Genomic DNA, 20,347 nt, shown 5'->3' with positions numbered 1-20,347 from the left:
GTCTGAGGACCGTCTCAAACAAGAGTGTGGTTATGATCTGGCTGGGCAGAGGATTTGGGGGATGCCAGTGGTCTTGACACCTCGCTTGACCTTGGCATGAAGCACTTTGACGTTCTTTTGGCCACTTGGTCCAGACCCAACAGGGCTCTTGTGGACAGGAACGTGACCCGACTCCATCACTCGGCTCCAGGCGACCCCCTCTATCTCTCTCAACACCCCCAAGCCTCTGCTTCCCAGAGCGCATTCCCTTCCGCCGCTCTGGATAGGGAATCCAAGAATGTTGGAGCAGCTTGGCAAGAAGCTGTTGTGAGAAGTTGGCCTGATATATGATGCTCACTTAGTTCTAGTGATCACCTTGTATCAGTCCAAACAACCCTTATGGTGATTGGTTGTAAGTCAACCTTATAGACCAGCTGTCCTAATGGTAGCATGGACAAAGCAGTCTTAGGCTAAACTCTTTTGGCATGTGAAGCCAGCTGTTTTACCACAATATAACCCCTTGAATACCAGATGAAAGGACACCACACAGGTTATGAAAATAAACAGTATATTTATTAATAACAACACCTCTGAACTCTTTATGAGGTCAGAGGGCTAAGCACATGACAATCTCTTACGAAAAACACTACAAGTTGCACAAAATTACAATGGTGCCCTAGGGGCACGACAAACCATATACTAAGTAAGTGGAATGTGAGAGTCGATAAAAAGAATGGAGCTGTCCAGAGGCTGTAGGATCGATGGGACCACGCTATACTAACTTCAGGTAAGTAATAGGAGGCCCTCGGAACGCGTGTGCAGAGTGTGAACTTACACGCGAGATGCATAACAACGTCTATGGACAGTACAGTTCAAGAAAAAGGTAAGTACGGACAATCCTGACTAGTTAGGACAACAACGACTGTGGAACTGGACACTAGGACAGTTAGACTACCCTTGAGCACCGAAATGCTCTCGTTACGTCACCCACGGGCTGCGGGTGCATAGGTGCCAAAGTGTGTCGGGTTCTCGCGTTGAAGTCAATGGAGCCTGAAAGATAAGATGCTGCAGGCGACCAGGAGGAAGATGTCCGGTGCGATCCAAGGGTGGATCGGTGAAGAAGAGGACCTGAAAGCAGAGGGGACAGTGTTCAAAGTCACTAGCCAGTGACCGGTGTGGAACCAGGAAGCAACCAGATGTCGTCGTCACGATCAGGTGAAGAGTGGACGCTTGACTCTGCAGCCACGTGGACCAGGAGGTGTCTTCGACGACCAGGATGGCGGCACGAGCTGTCCCACGCAGGCTCTCGCTGTCGGCGGTGTCGGATCCGGGATTGGAGTCAACAGGCCTTGGCAAAGGCAACCCACGCGGTGAAGGGAAAAGACGTCTGGTGCGGACCAGGAGAGTCCGGGGTGCCCCCTCTTTTGGGAGGGAGCAAGGGCCAGTCTGGAGCAACCAGACCAGCAGCAAAGATGCAAAGGTTTGTCGTCTAGGAGGTCACTAGCCAGCCGGCAAGTGACCAGACAACGCGTCGAGCAGCAAACAAGCAGAAGGGCCCCACGCAGATCTCGTGGATGCCGGAGCTCTGATCTTCGGTGCAGGGGCTGCTCGGGGCTGGGGCTTCTCAGTCCCCAAAGCACTTGGTCGAGTTTACCTCGGGAGTCGTGCTGGAAGCGAAGTGCAGGTTCGTTCAAGATGGCCGGTCCCACGTGTCTCGTCGCACCCACGGGTCTCAGCTTTGCTGCAGATGTGAGTTGAGGTCGGAGAGGTCTGGGAATCCGGGTCTCGTCGGGCTCTGAAGTCTGGATCCTCGAGGGAAGACGACAAAGTGAAGCCGCTGGACACTTGATGGTGCCTGCAGTAGCAGGGTGGACACTCCTTGTCCACAAGGGAGATTCTTCAGTCTTCTGTGGAGCAGAACGTCGAAGGCCAGAGTTTCTTCTTGTTGAATAGTTCAGGATAATCTAATCTGGAATGGGACCAGCTCCTACCTTTATTCTCCTAAAGGGGGCTGCACTACTGACTAGGGCCTTCCCCTGGGTGGGACCAGGAAGGGGGGTGGTTACACCCCCTATCCTTTGTCCGGTTTCCCGCCAGAGCTGGGGCAGGGATGCCCCAGCAACTGGTTTGAACCGGTGTATGCACAGGGCACCTTGTGTGCCCCAGCCATGTCTCATTCCTTTCAGGCCTATCCTCCCCAATACACAAAATCCTGTCTGGGGGTGCTGCTAGCTCCTCCCAAGGCAGGAAACCCTGTGTCCAAGCCATCCTCGCTGGAAGGACTCCCAGCAGCAGGAGGGCAGACTTCTGTCTGTGGTGGCAGCATCCATTTTGTGATGCTGAGGCTCGAGTTAACTTTAACCGGGGTTCACAGTTACATACATGTCGTGTCCCTCTAGAAGGATGGAATGCTACCCCCGTCGCCAGAATTGGCGTGGGGGTAGTATTCCAAATCGTATGACACCTTACTCGACCTGTTTTGATAATGTTATACCAGAGTTAGCATTTAACCGCGAGGTTGATAATGCACTTAAGAGTATATGGTATAGCGTTATCATGGAACAGCTATTAGGACTTGGTTCCGCAAGCTGCAAACGGGCTCAGCTCATGCCAGAGCACCATCTCACATAATTCCAAGCACTCTGCCTTCAGGATTGATAAGGCCTTCCATAGGAGTGACTGATAGGAATATATGTGTCCATTTTAGGGTTAGATATAGGTATACTATATCTACAGCAAAGGGTGTTTACACCACCTTGCCCCAGCTGTCATGCAGCCAGTTGTGTCAGATTTAGATGGCCAGCCAGGGGTGGCATAATACATGCTTCAGCCCCTGGTAGGCCCTGGGTACACCTATGCCCTGTGTACAGGGACTGATAAGGTGGCCCAGTACTAATTGGTAAATTCACTTAAAGTACATGTTTGTCAATTTAGGGAGAGAACAGCTAGGCTGTGGGTCTGATTAGCAGGCCCACAGCCAGGAAAAGTCGTAAACCAGTGAAGCAAAAAGCAAGGATTGCAGACCCCACTCTCCTACATAGGGTCTTTGGTCTCCGGAGGAAAGGTTGCTTCATATCAACCTTCTAGAGTTTCGGGCGATACGTCTGGCGCTCAAGGCCTTCCCTTCGCGGTCGTTCGGTCCAGGTCCTGACGGACAACACAACCGCAATGTGGTACATCAACAAACAGGGAGCAGTGGGGTCACAGTGTCTCTGCAGAGAGGCTCTGCGCCTCTGGTCCTGGGTTCAGGACCATCTGATTTGTCTGATGGCAAAACATCTGGCCGGAGTTCAGAACGTTCGTGCAGACAGTCTCAGTCGGCAGTTCTCTGCCGACCACGAGTGGAGACTTCATCCGGAGGTAGTTCGCCACGTCTTTCGGACGTGGGGGACTCCTCAGGTGGACCTTTTTGCCACTCAAGAGAATGCTCACTGCCCGTTATTCTGCAGTCTCCAGTATCCGATGCAAGGAGCCTTGGGGGACGCGTTTCTGTTGAGTTGGGGCTCACGACTCCTTTACGCATTTCCTCCCATACCCTTGATTCCTCGGGTTCTGAGGAAGATTCGCCAAGACCGGGCCCAAGTTATATTGATCGCCCCGGATTGGCCAAGAAGGGTGTGGTACACAGATCTTCTCCACCTCTCCTCGTGCTCGCCGCTCCGTCTCCCTCACAGGGCAGATCTCCTCTCCCAGATGGAGGGGCAGGTTCTACACCCCCACCTCCAGACCTTACACCTTCATGCCTGGAGATTGAACGGGGCAACCTGAGTTATTTTTCTCTCCTGCCTGATGTAGTGGATGTCATCTTGTCCACTAAGTCCATCTATTCTTATAGGTAGTCAAAATTTGTTACTTGGTGCAGGGAGAAGTCTATAGACCCTTTGAAGGCCCATTTATCTGATGTTCTCCAGTTTGCCCTTTCTCTGGCACAGCAGGGGCTTGCTGTTGCCACAGTGAAGGGCTATCTTTCAGCGCTGTCGGCTTTTATCTGTTTGCCTGACCAGCCCTCTCTTTTTAAATCTCCTGTAGTCTTAAGGTTTTTGAAGGGCCTCATAAATAAGTTCCCTCCTACTCCTTTTATTGTGCCTCAGTGGGACTTAAATCTAGTATTGACCTTTCTGATGGGTGCTCCCTTTGAGCCTCTTCACAAATTAGGCTTTTGACTCTTAAGACAGTTTTCCTTGTTGCGATAACCTCGGCAAGGAGGGTAAGTGAGCTTCAGGCTCTTAGTTACAAGCCCCCTTTTTGACCATTCATGCTGATCGAATGGTTCTTAGGACCAGGGCTGCTTTTCTGCCTAAGGTGGTGACTCCCTTCCACCTTGGTCAATCCATTACCCTTCCTACCTTTTATCCTCCCCCACACCCTTCCAAGGATGAGGAGAGATTACACCGTCTGGACCCCAAGAGGGCGGTGTCTTTTTACCTGGACAGAACTAAAGACTGTCGGTTGGATGACCAGCTCTTCATTGGCTTTGCTGGCTGCAAGAGAGGAAGAGCGGTCCATAAGAGGACTTTATCAAGATGGATCGTCCTCTGTATTAAGATCTGCTTTGGCCGGTAAGGAACCACCAGAGGGTATAAGGGCTCATTCTACTAGAGCTAAGTCTTCGACCTCAGCATTGGCTAGAGGTGTGCATGTAGAGGATATTTGTAGAGCGGCAAGTTGGTCTTCCCTCCACACATTCGCGAAGCATTACTGCTTGGATTCCGAAGTGAGGAGGGATGGTCACTTTGCACGCTCTGTCCTCCAGGATTTCCTGGTTTAGAAGAGTGGACACCCACCTCCGGGAGTGGGGACTGCTGTGGGACTCTATTCACAAGGTGAGGAATCCACACGGCAGATGTATCTATCAGAAGAACAAGTTACTTACCTTCGGTAACGCTTTTTCTGGTAGATACAATATCTGCCTGTGGATTCCTCACCGACCCACCCGCCTCCCCGTTGTCCACTCTTCTATGCCAGAGTTTCTATTATGTATTTGTTTTATTTTCAAGGGGTTGTTTATTTCAAATGTTTTGTTGCATTTGCTTCACACTGTGTGTGTTACCTTGATATTTGTACTGCATATACTGGGTATATGTCTACTGTCATTGGTCCGTCCGTGTGCCTCGAAGGCACGGAAACGAGGGCGGAACTGATGTCATCACGCCGGCGGGGGCCTATTATAGGCTTCGGTGACGTCAGCGGAGTCGCGAGCGGTGCCGTGCCTCTATGACGTCCACGTCGGCGCGAAGCTACGAAAAGAATTTCCGAATGTTGCTGGCGCAAGGGGATATTCACAAGGTGAGGAATCCACAGGCAGATATTGAATCTACCAGAAAAAGCGTTACCGAAGGTAAGTAACTTGTTCTTCGCAAACCCACCACCGGGGTTGGTATTGCTGGGGTATCTATTCTAAGGTAATCACTAACGTGTCACTTTCAGATGCACACGTTACTACTTGTGTAAAGTTATATCTGTAAGAGACATTAGATAGTGATAGATTCCTTACTGCCCCACCCATCCTCCCCATTCTGCAAACTGATTACTGGGGTTAAGGTCATCCTTTTGGGCCCTAGTTTCTCTGCACCAGTGATCGGTATTTTACATGGCTCTGCGTTCCCGTCGCGGAAAGTTGTGTACAAAATTGGCGTCCGCGCGCGTGAGCAACGCACGCAGAGCCGTACGACGACGCCTATCGACGCGCAGGGGTACTGCTGACAAAAACTTTCTGGATCCAGTCTGACGCCTGGGGCTAATTCTAAGGTAAGGAATCTATCACTACTAATGTTTCTTACAGATGTAGCGTTACCAAAGGTAAGTAACTTGTGCGTTACCCACCCATTTTCTGTATGGACTGCTTTCTTTTAATGCTGTTGTGGCATTTCATTGATCTGCAACCGCTGCAACTGCAGCGCTGACAGCAAAGGGGGAAATGGGATTGCATAATAACCAGAATTCAATCGGACATTTTATGTACCAAATAATGTTATCAGAGGTAAGTGGTATCTGCAGCATTACTTAGGGAAACTTCAAGGATTTGTTCTCATGGCAATAGTAACTGCAGAACATTTTGTAAAATAGGTCCATATACTTGTCCTTTCAGTTAGGTTCATGATTTTTTTAATTTGAAATCCTGAATAGGCTTTTCACTCAAGAATAGTTTGCTCTTGGTTAAATTGAATATTTTCTTTGTTTGTTCCTTAGGAAATAACACTATATCCAGACAAACATGGGTGTGTTCGTGACTTACTAGAAGAATGTAAAAAAGCTGTAGAACTTTGTGAGAAGGGTTCTGCAAAATTAAGGTATGTTACTTAATGAAAGAATTAATTCAACTCGTATAGTTATGCAAAGTCATTTTGAGGAATGCAGTTGTCTAAGAAATCAGTAATAGACATTATATTAGTAGTTCCCCTTAAGTTTCCTTTTCAATTTGTCAATTGAAAGAAAGATTCATGTTAGTCAAATTAAACAGATTGTGTAGATTTTATGGTACTCAATAGCTTTTTCCTCAGGGATCGATTCTAATGGGTACTAATTCCTGAAGTTTCACTCACTTCAAATATCTCCAAGCACTAACCATGATTTGGAACAAACGTGGCTTTCCAGTGTCGCCAGATGACACTGCACAACTTAAGTCCGTTTTTTAAAATTCTTTTTTATTAACCTAACAAATACCTGCTTCAGAAGTCATTATAGTATACATAGTATGAAGTGGCATACACCGATGCAAGCAAGTAGAACAATTCAAACCTCCCCGTGCCCCTCCCCTAACTAGGTAGACGGAGAATACTGCCATACAACATGTACCTTAAAATGTCGAGAGTTTCATATTCCATTGGGGACTGGTCTGTTTTGTAGTGCATTGAGGCCCCCCATATCTTTTCCTATTTATGTGGGCATCCCCTTGTCTGGTATACCATGTGTTCAACCCGTTGGCACCCGTCTAAATCATCTTCCCAGGACTGCCGTGTTGTGGCCACACTTGCACCCCACTCTAGGGCGATGTTTCGATTTGCCTCCACTCCCGCCAGGGCTAGCCATGTTGGGTGGTGCCCATTTGGGCCATACTATGTTTCCTGTCACCCCCCAGGATATGCCATCTCGCTTCTACTGGGACCTGCTCACCCACTACCGATGTTGTCACTCTAGCCACCTCCCTCCAAAATATCTGAATCTTGGGACAGTCCCACAATATATGGAAGAATGTTCCGGTCTACCAACCTCCCCGAACACACTGCTGACATACAGTGGCCCATGCTGTATTGTACTAACTGTGAGGCGTAAGATGTGTAGAATGCGGAGCTGGATCTGCCTGAATCTCGCTCTCAGCTATCTCGCTGGGGCTCTGCAGGGCCTCCCCAGGGCCTCCCCCCAATCGTCGTATTCCAGGAGACCCACATCCGATTCCCAGGCTGCCCGCAAGGGCCCCAGACAGTCAGGGGTATTATTTGTAATTTTTTCGTACTATATTGCCTTGTCAATCATTGGGTCAAGGAGGAGTCTGTCTTCGGGTGGTGTATATTCCGGCAGCGAGACTCCTTTCAGGTGACAATGAAGTGCAAGCCTCAGCTGTAAGTATGTAAAATGCTCAGTCGAACCCATTAGGAATTCTACTTGTAGGCTATCAAATGAAATAATTTTCCCCTTTTTCCAAATATCTCCCAGCAGATCAATGCAGCTCCATCCTTGGAATCCTTTCAGGTGCCTGACCTTGTTCAGGAAATCTCCCTTCCAAAACTGGGTTTGCTCAGTTAACCTGGCCTCCCAACCAATCATTTTAGTCGCCTTCCGTCATGCCTGTACCACGGTCTGTGTGTATGTCGGGAGTGACAAAATCACCCCTCTTCCCCCCTCCCCCATACAGGGCCGGAAGAAAGCTACCCCCGCCGATAGCATGGCGATTAACCCTGTAGGCCAGTTCCTCAGATGATAAGACCCACCCATTAACGTTAACCAGCTGCGCTGCCCAGTAATACTTTATTATGTCCGGTACCGCCAGCCCTCCTTCGTAGACCCCTTTCTGCAATTTCTTCAGAGTGATCCTGGGTCAGCCTGTCCCCCACATTAACGTCCGCTGTTCGGACTCATCCCCCCGGAAGAAAACATCTGGAATGGAGTCTTTTGTATGGCGTACAATAGACATGGTAGAGCCATCATTTTGAATAAAACCGCTCTTCCCATAAGAGTGACCGGCAACCGCCACCAGTGGAGAATGTCCCCCTTCAACCTTTCTAACTGTTTAACTGCATAAACCTCTTTCATTTTAGTAATCCAGATATTTAAATAAGTATTTGTGGACGAGCTCATTGCACGCCGACGTCGGAGCCAGAGGATCCCCAGCCAGAGTAAACACCAAGGACTTATCCCAATTTATGCGCTATCCTGAATACTGCCCAAACGACTGTATAATATGGATAAGTCTATGGAAGGTCTGTCTGGGTCTGAGCATACAGCAGGACATCGTCCGTGTAGAGGGAGATGCGCTCTTCGTACCCTCCACGCCGATGCCTGCCACTAGTGAATTCCCTCGTACCTGTGAGGCTAACTGTTCAAGAGCCAGTGTGAAGAGCTCCGGCAGCCCTGCCGCGTACCCCTATGGAGCCAAAAAATTCTGGATACTGTCCCATTAACCCAGACACGTGCCAACAGTGCGGCATATAGTCGGAAACCCGGGCCAAATCGAAACTTAGCAAGAACAGCAAACAAATATGGCCATTCGATGCTATTGAATGCCATATGGGGCAATAAGAGATGGGAGCACTGCCAGATCTGGTTGCTGCCGTCCCATATGCATGACCCAATATAGTCAACGGAGATTCAGTCTGATGCTTTTGTGATGTATAAATCCGTACTGGCCTGCGTGGATCAGAAACTGTATCATTTGGGTGAGTCTGTTCGCGATCGCTTTAGCGAGTACCTTGGCTTCAAAGTTCAGGAGCAAGATTGGTCGATATGAACTACAGAGATCCTGTGGTTTTCCTTTCTTAGGAATGACAACTATGGTAGCTGTCTTCAAATCCGGGGACAATTGGCCAACCGCCCTCGCCTCTCGTAACATACTGAGCATGTGAGTTGCCAGTTGACTTGCCACACATTTATACATTTCCGCAGGGAAACCGTTGGGACCCGATGCTTTCCCGCACTGAAGGTCTCGCATGGCACCCGCAGTTTCTTCTACGGGGAAAGTCTGAGTCAGCCACCTCACGGTCCCCATTAGTAAGCATCGGTAATACTATATCTTTCAAGAACCCCGCGCAGTCCTCTTCACCCCTATCTGTCTGGGACTGGTAGATCCCTCAGTAGTATTTACCAAACACCTCGGCTATAACTGCACCTGTCCCATGTACCATACCCTCAGAGGCCTGAATCTCAGAAACCCAGTTACGGCCTGTATCTCTCCTTTCCAACCACGCAATACGTTTATTTGCCTTGTTGCATAGGTCATAAATATGTCGTTGCGTGGCTATGGCTTATGTACGGGATGTGTTCTCCTCAAAATCTCGAAGTTCTTTCTGTTTGAGTCAAAGTGTATACAGGCGTCCGGTCTCACCCCCTCCCCCCGCTCCTGGGTCAGTCCTTGCGCTGATTCAAGTATTGCTATCTCCTATTCCAAACTGTCGCAGTTCGCCCTTTTTTCTTTTCACCTAGCCCCGGCTGTCTCTTGTACATGATCCCTGGCCACTGTTTTATATGCCTCCCACAGTATGCAGTGTGAGCGCACAAATCTTGTGTTTTCTTTGAAATATTGCTCTGTACGTTCCTCAAACTGTTCCCTAAACTCGTAATCTTTGAATAGGTAGGGGGTCTAAGCGCAGAGGTAGTCCAGTCCCTCACCGGTACTCGCATGAATACTTCCACCGGGGAATGGTCAGAAATCCCATGGGCCCTGTGACAAGCCTGAAAGAGTCCAGTTGAGGCGACGTGTAAAGATATAATCTAAACTTGTCACTCCTAATATCTGAAAGAGACACGTTAGTGATAGATTCCTTACCTTAGAATATCCCCAGGCTTCAGACTGGATCCGGAAACTTTTGCGTAGCAGTACCCTTGCACGTCGGTAGGCGTCGTCTGCGGCTCCGCGTCCGTCGTTGGCGCCGGGATGACGTCGCCGGAGTACTTTGACGCCACCCTCGCGCACTGACGTCAGTTCTTCTTTTTTCCGCGCCAGCAAGCGCAGATCCGGAAAAAGTGGTACCCTTAGTCAATTTTTGACTAACTTTTTCGATCCTTTTTGATCATCTTTCGAAGTCTCTCAACTCCGGTGCCGGTAGGGATGCCCGGGTTCAAACCCTGCGTCGACTGCAACCGACTGATGTCGGTTACCGACCCCCATCGCCGGTGCCTTCACTGTCTGGGCCCCGACCACGACGACAAGTCCTGCTCCGACTGCCGGGCCCTGACGTCCAAAGCTAGACGGGAGCGGTCCCGCAAGCGACTCGAGCTCCGGTAGTCGGCCCCACGCCGCTCGAGCTCCCGGTCCGCGAGGAGGTCGAGGGACCGGTTGCGGGGTCGGAGTCATATTAGCTCCGGGAGTCGTTGAGAGAAGTTGGCCTGGTATATCATGTTCACTATTCTAGTGAACACCTTGCACCAGTCCAAACAACCCTTATGGTGATGGTTGTAAGTCAACCTTATAGACCAGCTATCCTAGTGGTAGCGTGGACAGAACAGTGTTAGGCTATAAGACTCTTGAGGGCGTGTAAAGCCAGCTGTTTTACCATATGTAACCCCTTGAATATCAAATGAAAGGACACCACACAGGATATATATAAAATATATATGTATTTATTTAATAACGCACTCCTCTGAACTCTTTGAGATCAGAGGCCAAAGCACATAACAAGATACTTAATCCGAATACTTAAAGTTGCACAATTTACAGTTAGGCCCTAGGGGCGAAGCAAACCATATATTAAGAAAGTGGTATAAGTACCCCGTCACGAGAAAAGGAAAGGTCTAGGGCATCGCTGGGGCTACACTATATGACCCTTAGTTTAGTAGTAGGAGGCCCACAGGCGGCGCGTGCAGTGTCTTTACACACACGCCAGAGTCAATACAAAGTCAATGGGAACTTACAAGTTAGATTTAGAAGGATTTAGGACACTTCCGGTTCAGCTAGGAGGAAACAACTAAAAACCTAAACACTTGGATAATCAATACCCTTGGGAGCACCGAAGTACTCGCGTTACCTCACCCACGGACGGCGGGTGCATAGGTGTGAAGATGTCTGGTTTCGCCGTTGAATCCTATGGAGCCTTTGAAGAAAGATGCTGCAGGCGACCAGGAGGAAGATGTCCGGGTGGATCCAAGGGTGTATCAAAGATGAAGAGGACCTGAAAGCAGAGGTGACAGAGTCTGGGTCAATAGCCAGTGACCGGGTGGAACCAGGAATTAACCAGACCACGTCGAGGAGCAATCAGGTGCTGTCTTGAAGCTTGTATTTGCAGCCACGCGGACCAGGAGGCATCGACGACGGCCAGGTGCTGGAGAGGAGCTGTCCCACGAAGGATCTCGCAGATGGAGGGGTCGACTTCCGGATTGGAGTCAACAAGCCTTGGCAAAGGCAACCCACACAGGATACAAGAAAGGCTTCTGGTGCAGACCAGCAAGGTCTGTGGTGCTTCACCTTTGCAGGGAAGCAAGGGCCAGTCTGGAGCAACCAGACCAGCGATGTAGATAAAAAGGATTGTCGTCACAGAGGCTACTAGCCAACGGGCCAGCAGCCGGACAACGCGTCTAGTAGAACACAAGCAGAAGGGCCACACGCAGAACTCGTGGAGGGCTGGTCTTCGGTGCAGGTTGAGCTCGGGTTCGGGGTTTCTCAATCCCCAGTGCTCAGCTTCGAGGATGCCTCAGGAGCTGCACAGTTAGCAAGTTGCAGGCTTTCCAAGATGTCCGGTCCCACGTGTCTCGTCGCCTCCACGGATCTCAGCTATGCTGCAGTCGTGAAGAGAGGTCTCAGAGAGGTCTGGAAGTCTGGGTCTTCTCAGGCTCTGTGCTCGGGTTCCGGCGGGAACGTTGACTAAGAAAGCCGTTTTTTTGCTGGATGGTGCCTGGTTGCCCAGGGTGGTCACTCCTTGGCCACAAGGGAGATTCTTCAGTCTTCAGCTACAGCAGAATGTCGAAGGTCCAGAGTTTTTTGTCAAGTTTCGATTCAGGATTAATCTAAAGTCTCAGGACTCAGCTCCTACCTTTATACAACTAAAAGGGGCTGGATTACTTTCTAGGTCCCTCCTATGGGTGGGACCAGGATGGAGGGTGGTTACACCCCCTCTCCTTTGTCCAGTTTCACGCCAGAGCTGGGGCTGGAGTGCCCCAGCACCGGTTTGAACTGGGGTATGCATGGAGCACCTAGTGTGCCCCAGGCATGTCTCATTCTATTCAGCCCTCCCTGTCCCAATACACAAAGTCCTGTCTGGGGTGGTACTCGCACCTCCCCAGGCAGGAAACCTATTGTCCAAACCTCCGTGACTGCAAGCACCCCCAGCAGCAGGAGGTCAGACTTGTGTCGGAAGCAGAGCGTCTATTTTGTGACGCTGGGGCTCTGGTTAACTTTAACCGGGATAGTCAGCAACAACATGTGTAGGAAGGTAGATCCCTGACTATGGTTGCCCCCAACTTTTTGCCTGGTGTTTTGCTGGTTTTCTGACTTAGTTGACCTGGGGCCCTGCTATTCAGGACCCCAGGCCTACTGCTCTCTCTGTAAAATGGATTCCATGTACCTTAGGTACATATCTAATTGGATACTGAGTCGCCTTATCAGTCCCTGTACAGTGTACCTTAGGTACCCAGGGCATAGGTGTACCCAGGGCCTACCAGAGGCTGCAGCATGTATTATGCCACCCCTGGCTGACCATCCAAATCTGACACAACTGGCTGCACGACAGCTGGGGCAAGGTGGTGTAATCACCCTTTGCTTTAGATATAGTATACCTATATCTAACCCTAAAAATGGACACACAGATCTCCTATCAGTCACTCCTATGGCAGGCCTTGACAATCCTGAAGGCAGAGTGCTTGGAATCGTGTGAGATAGTGCTCTGGCATGAGCTGAGCCTGTCTGCGGCTTTCGGGATCCATCCCTTAGCCGTTTCCATGATATCGCATACCATATACTCTTAAGTGCATTATAATCCTCGCGGTTATATGCCAACTCTGGTATCGCTTTATCAAAACATGTCGAGTAAGGTGTCATACGAATTGGAATACTAACCCCTCGCCAATTCTGGCGACGGGGTTAGCATTCCACCCTTCTAGAGGGACACGACATGTATGTAACCTGTAACCCCGGTTAAAGTCAAACGGAGCCTCAGCTCCACAAAATGGATGCTGCCACCGAGACACCAGTCTGCCCTCCTGCTGCTGGGAGTCCTCCCAGAGCAGGAGATAAGGACAAAGGGTTTCCTGCCAGGGGCGGTGCCAGCACCGTCCCAGACAGGATTTTGTGTATCCTAGGTAGGCAGGGCTTCAGAGGAAGGTGACTGCAAGTGGCCCCCCGGTGCTCACTATGCATAGGCCGGCTTGAACCAGTACCAGGGACACTCCAGACCCTGAGCTGGGGAAAAGCCCGCCAAGGAAGTGGGTGTAACCACCCCCCTCCTGGTCCCACCCATAGGGCAGGACTTAGTCGCGTGCCAGCCCCCTTTTCTCAGATAAAGGTAGGAGCAGGCCCCCTTCCAAATTAGATCATCTTTGGAATCAAGATACGACTTTCTGCGAAAGGACTTCAAGATTTCCTTCTTCAAGATTCTCCCTTGTGACTAAGGAGTAGTCACCCTGCATCCGCAGGCACCATCGCAAGAACACTGCGGTCTGCTGTAAGTCCTTCCTCCGGAATCCGACTGTCCAGCTCGACAAGACCCGGCTTCCCTGGCACCTCCGACCTCTACTCACCTCTACAGCCAAGCTGAGAACCGTGAGTGCGACGAGACCTCAAGGGACCGACTATTGCCAAGACTGCACGACTTCTGCACGGCAAGCCCGCCGAGTAATTTCCTGGTGAGTGCTTTGGGGTCCGAGAAGCCCCGACCCTGAGCAGCTCCAGCACCGAAGATCAGCCCCCCAGCATCTCCACGATCGGCGTGGGGCCCTTCTGCTTTTTGCTGCTCACCGCGTTGTTTGGCTACTAGCCCGCTGGCTTGTGGCCTTCTGAACGACGCCCGACGACATCACTGCTGCTGGTCTGGTTGCTCCAGACTGGCCCTTGCTCCCTTCCAGAAGAGGAGCACCCCGGACCCTCCTGGTCCTCTCAAGACGCCATTTTGAGTCCACCGCGTGGGCTTGAATTAGCCAAGGCTTTGTTGCCCAATCCTGGGTTCTTCGACGCCGACAGCTTCATCCATCGTGGGACAGCTCGCCTCTCCATCCTGGTTGCCGACAACGCCTCCTGGTCCGTGAGATCTGCAGGGCCAGCGTCGCCCACTCACCTAGTCGAGGTGACTACCATCCGGTGCCCTCCTGGTGCCCACTGACTACTGGCTAGTAGTCACGAACTTGGTCCCCTCTGCTTTCAGGTGTCATCCATCTTCCAGATCCAGGCTTGGATCACTTCGAACTATCTTCACTGGTCGCCTGCCAGCATCTTTCTTCCAGGCTCCTGGTCCGGCAACGAGGATTCCTGACGTCTTTTGAGACCTATGCAGCTGCAGCCCCTGGGCTAGGTAACTTCGGCATTTCGGTGCCCCAGCATAGCCTCACTATCCAAGGGTCAGGATCCACTGTCGTTTTCTCCCTACCAGGTCGGGTTCGCCCGTGAACACTAACTTTAGCGTTACTAGCTACCATAGACTTTGTCCCGCATCCCGCGTGAGAGTGCACACTCTGCACCCGAGTCCCCTAGGCCTCCTAGAAGTAATCTAACGATTCCATAGTCAAGTCCTAGCGATTCCAAAGCCTATTAGTACTGTACTTACCTGCTAGTAATTTCGCATTCCACTTTTAAAGTATATGGTTTTTCTTGCCCCTCGGGCATTTGTGTATACCGTGCTAACTTAAGTATTTTCGTAAGAGTTTTGTTGTGTGCCTAGCACCCTGTCCTCATAAAGAGTACAGGGTTGTTGTGATTCTAATAAATACATTGTTTATTTTCATAACACTTGTGTGGTGTCCTTTCACTGGGTGTTCAAGGGGTAATGTGATGGTAAAACAGCTGGCTTAACACGCCCTCTAGAGTCTTAGCCTTAGACTGCTCGTATCCATGCTACTAGGATAGCTGGTCTATAAGGTTGACTTACAACCAATCATCAATAAGGGTTGTTTGGACTGATATATAGTGATCACTAGAATAGTGAACACTGCACATCAGGCCAACTTCTCACAACATGTCTTCTCCCTCTAGAAGGGTGGAATGCTACCCCCGTCGCCAGAATTGGCGAGGGGGTAGTATTCCAAAGCGTATGACACCTTACACGACATGTTTTGATAAAGCCAAACCATAGTTAGCATTCAACCGCGAGGATTATAATGCACTGTATATGGTATGGCGATATCATAGAACAGCTATAAAGACATGGTTCCGAAAGCTGCAGACAGGCTCAGCTCATGCTACAGCACCATCTCACACATAACCAAGCACTCTGCCTCCAGGATTGTTAAGGCCTGTTATAGGAGTGATTTATAGGTTACTATGTGTCTATATATAAGGTTAAGTATAGGGATACTATACCTAAGCAAGGGGTGATTACACGACCTTGCCCCAACTGAGTGATCAGCCAGTTGTGTCAATTTAGGTGGCCAGCCAGGGGTGGCATAATGTATGCTGCAGCCCCTGGTAGGCCTTGGGTGCACCTATGCCCTGGGTTCCTATGGTACACTATACAGGGACTCACAAATATCCAATTTGGTATGTACCTACAGTACATGGAGTCTATTTTACAGAGAGAGCAGATAGCCTGGGGTCCTGAATAGCAGGATCCCAGGCCAACTAAGTCGAAAAGCAGCTAAACACTAGGCAAAAAGTTGGGGGTAACCATAGTCCGGTATCCTCCTTCCTACAGTCGTCACCAGTCTTCGGGCTCGAAGTCCTCGGGTAAGAGGCACAAGAAGTCGAAGAGGCGTCATCGCTCTTCCGACTCCCCCCTCCCACCCGACCCCCGCGCGACGCGGCCGGGGGTTCGGGCGACACTGCCCTCGAGGCTCTGCCGGAGGAGATCGAGGCCTTCCATGAGGTCGCTCACTCCTCCATCGGGTTCACCAGCGTCTTTGGGCCCAGCGGTCCCGACTGGGTCCCCACACGGGCTGGGTGCTTCGGCGCCGTCGGCGACTATGGTCCCGACGCCGCAGGGTCCGGTTCCGGACCCGGATCGACCTTACGACCTCGCCGGCGCCGGCCCCCAGGGTGTTGCCCCCGGTGCCGTACCAGGACGCCGCCGTCCCTGGTCCTACCCTTGATTCGGGTCCGGCGTCTGAGCGGCGCCCCATTCGACGCTGATGGGAGATTTCTATTTCTACGACCCGGCCCCATCCTTTGCATCTGCATACCAGGCGATGGGTGAAGAGGGGGATTGGGAGGGGTCCGAGGACCCTCTGGCACGTGAGTGGCAGTTTTCTGAGGACTGGACAGGTGAGCTTGGGGAGGCTAGTGGTCTGGACACTTCGCCCGACACTGGTTTGGTCTCCCCTCCTACCGTGGCTATGGAGGAGGGGGCTGCCTATAGTGTGGTGCTGACGCGGGCTGCCAAGGCCTTGGGCCTTGAGCTCCCCGTCGCGGCCGTGAGGACTAACCTCCTCACTGAGGTCCTTAAGCCGCAGGCAAGCTCGGCCGAGCCTCTGCAGCCGTTTAATGAGGCCTTGTCAGACTTTCTCCTGGGCACTTGGTCCAAGCCCGCTACAAGTCCGTCTGTAGACAGGAACGTGGCCAGGTGCCACTGCCCGTCTCCGGGCGACCCTTGCTTCCTGTCCACCCACCCCACTCCCGAGAGTCTGGTTATCCAGGCCTCTAACTTCCAGACCGCATTCCCGGAGGCTCCCCCCGATCTGCAATCCAATAGGTATGAGCAATACCGGGAAGAAGGTATTCTCCTCCCTGAGTTTGGGATTGCGGTCAGTCAACACCGCATGCCTCTTGGGCCGTTACACCCACTCTCTGTGGGACACGGTCGCGGACGTGCTGCCACAATGTCCGGAGGAGGTCCGGACTAAACTCGCCCTTGCGGAGGGTCGAGATGCAGCGCGGTATTCCATCCGGTGTGGGCTGGATACCACGGACTCACTGGGCAGAGCAATGGCAACCACGGTGGCAATTCGTCGCCACGCCTGGTTGAGATCTGCTAACTTTTCGGCTGATGTCCAAGACACCCTTATGGACATGCCGTTTGATGGCTGTTGCCTCTTGGCGACAAGGCAGACCATGCGCTTGAGCGCTTTAAGGACTCCAGGGCTACGGCCAAGTCCTTGGGCCTCTCGGCCCGCGCCAGCAATCGGCTGCCTTTCGCCCCTTTTGTGGCCAAGGAAGGGGCGCCCCCAAACGTCATGCCAGCCACGGGCCGCAGACTTCCATCCAGCGCGGTGGCGGGCGTGGAAACAGCAGTGGCGGCGGTCGGGGACAACGGCGAGCCCAGTCCACACCTGCCCCTGCAGCATCCGCCACAAAACCTTCCTAGTCCATGCTTTCAGGCCCATGTGACGCCAGTGGGGGCAGGGTCCGCCATCACCACCACCACTGGTGCACTGTCACTTAGTAGATATTCCGATGTTGTTGGAATATATTCAGTGTGTTAAAATACCCCTCACACACCAAAAGGGCCCTTGGTGTCATGCTTCATCATCGGGGTCTTCCCGTCCCCGCTGCGGGACGGGGCAGTGCTGCGACAAGCGACTACGCCGGAGCACCTTTTTATTGTGAGTACTATGTGAGTGAAATTGAGGTGAGTGTCAGTGGGGTCAGGAGTGATACGAGTGAGATTAAAAAATACCTGGCCTAGTGTTAGAAAAAACTATTTAATAGGCACTGGCTGGTATCGTTAAAAAGGGTGAGGCGGAGGGCAAGAGCGGGTTACTAGTCTTGCTCTCCTGTGTGGGTCAACATGTTTCGGGGCGACATGCCCCTTCGTCAGGACCGGGTATATAGATCCCCCTGTCACTCACTAATGTGCTCCCACAGGTGGAGAGTGTAATGTATTATCAATGTGTATAGATAAACTTTATAGATACACGTGAAAAAGCTAGATCAGAAATACTGATGATATAAGCCTGAAAGGATAAGAACACAGGTTTTAGAAAGAGCGCGGATCCCAATGCGCTTGACTAATGAGTACCTGTAAGGAAAGAAAATGCAAAAAAGGAAAACACACTTATAGGCTTTTACATGGCACACCAAAGGGTTCTTGGGAGGGCCAGGTTGCCAAATATAGTGATCGTGGGAAGGAATAGACACACATGTATACACACACAACATAGTAGAGCACCAGAAACTAGCAGCGAGATGTATATACAACAAGATACATACTTTTGAAATGAGGAGGCAATGCCCCATGAGCCAAGCTGGGCGAAGGGTACAGAGGGTCCAACTGTGGGAAGGAATGAAGAAAGGGGAAAAAAGGCAGAGATAGTATTGCTAGGACCTTGAGTGACTACATACACTAAATTGATCAGGGTAGTGTATTCCAGGTCGGTTCCATCGGCTATGCCGTACTTACTCAACCCCCACACCTCAGTGCTTCCTCCTTCGTCAGTGGCTTCCGTGGTAATGGTAAGCCAGGGCGGGGCGGGTCTTTTTATAGTCTGGCAAGAGCTGGATGATTGAGCACTGATTGTTTAACTCGATTCCGATGTGAGCGTTCGGTCGAGTAATTATGGCAGGTAACCAGGGTGGCCATTGTTAAATGTCCGAGGACGGCTGGGCGGAGGCGCGTTTATTGGATTACTAATAGGATATGGATGTCCTATTGTAATGTAGGATCATAGTAGGCAGGTGGTATTGATAGGTCGGTAAAGTATACCGTTGTTCGCGCTAATGAGTGTTCCGGCGTCTGAGCCGACACAGGAGCGCATGCGCGGTGAAGCTCAGTCTGCCTTTTTCCCCCTTTTTTTCCCCTTTCTTCATTCCTTCCCACAGTTGGACCCTCTGTACCCTTCACCCAGCTTGGCTCATGGGGCATTGCCTCCTCATTTCAAAAGTATGTATCTTGTTGTATATACATCTCGCTGCTAGTTTCTGGTGCTCTACTATGTTGTGTGTGTATACATGTGTGTCTATTCCTTCCCACGATCACTATATTTGGCAACCTGGCCCTCCCAAGAACCCTTTGGTGTGCCATGTAAAAGCCTATAAGTGTGTTTTCCTTTTTTGCATTTTCTTTCCTTACAGGTACTCATTAGTCAAGCGCATTGGGATCCGCGCTCTTTCTAAAACCTGTGTTCTTATCCTTTCAGGCTTATATCAGCAGTATTTCTGATCTAGCTTTTTCACGTGTATCTATAAAGTTTATCTATACACATTGATAATACATTACACTCTCCACCTGTGGGAGCACATTAGTGAGTGACAGGGGGATCTATATACCCGGTCCTGACGAAGGGGCATGTCGCCCCGAAACATGTTGACCCACACAGGAGAGCAAGACTAGTAACCCGCTCCTGCCCTCCGCCTCACCCTTTTTAACGATACCAGCCAGTGCCTATTAAATAGTTTTTTCTAACACTAGGCCAGGTATTTTTTAATCTCACTCGTATCACTCCTGACCCCACTGACACTCACCTCAATTTCACTCACATAGCACTCACAATAAAAAGGTGCTCCGGCGTAGTCGCTTGTCGCAGCACTGCCCCGTCCCGCAGCGGGGACGGGAAGACCCCGATGATTAAGCATGACACCAAGGGCCCTTTTGGTGTGTGAGGGGTATTTTAACACACTGAATATATTCCAACAACATCGGAATATCTACTGATTTATTTTCAGGTGGTCTCTGTTGATTACTCATACTTTCATAAGAGGAGGATTAGCCCACCGCGGTGCCGAGTTGCACCACCTCTTCACTCCCTTTTTTGATATCCCTTAGCACTGTCACTTAGGACAGGTGGGTGCTGCAAATCGTCCGAAGGGACTACTCCCTCCCCTTCGAGGCGACCTCCCGCCATGCAACCTCAAAACCACCGCGTGTCGGGAGATCACTTGAAACTTCTGCAAGAGGCAGTTACGGCCCTCTTGGCCAAGGGGGCCCATCGAGCGTGTTCCTGGGCCAGAAGTAGGTTGTGGTTGTTACTCACACTACTTTCTGGTACCCAAGAATGGCAAAGGGGGCCTACGCCCTATCTTGGACCTACGGAACGTCAACGGCTTCCTCCGGAAGGAGAAGTTCAAGATGCTGACGTTGGCTCAGGTCTTAGCTGCCCTAGACCCAGGAGACTGGATGGTAGCGTTGGACTTGCAGGACGCCTATTT

The 20,347-nt window shown here is 50.9% G+C and overlaps 1 protein-coding gene across 4 annotated transcripts in view; it reads left to right on the top strand.

The window, feature by feature from the left end:
• Nucleotides 1-20,347, top strand: part of USP7 (ubiquitin specific peptidase 7) — a 1,709,027-nt gene that overhangs the window by 1,392,057 nt on the left and 296,623 nt on the right. For all 4 annotated transcript variants that reach the window (XM_078663105.1, XM_078663106.1, XM_078663108.1 and 1 more), the window contains one exon: nucleotides 6,169-6,269. In XM_078663105.1, coding sequence (XP_078519231.1) covers nucleotides 6,169-6,269 — 101 coding nt within the window. The remainder of the gene's footprint in view (nucleotides 1-6,168; nucleotides 6,270-20,347) is intronic.

Source organism: Lissotriton helveticus, chromosome 10 (genome assembly GCF_964261635.1).
Source record: "Lissotriton helveticus chromosome 10, aLisHel1.1, whole genome shotgun sequence".
Lineage (NCBI taxonomy): Eukaryota > Metazoa > Chordata > Amphibia > Caudata > Salamandridae > Lissotriton > Lissotriton helveticus.
The sequence above is the reverse complement of the archived record's forward strand: the minus strand, read 5'-3'. Positions and strand labels throughout refer to the sequence as shown.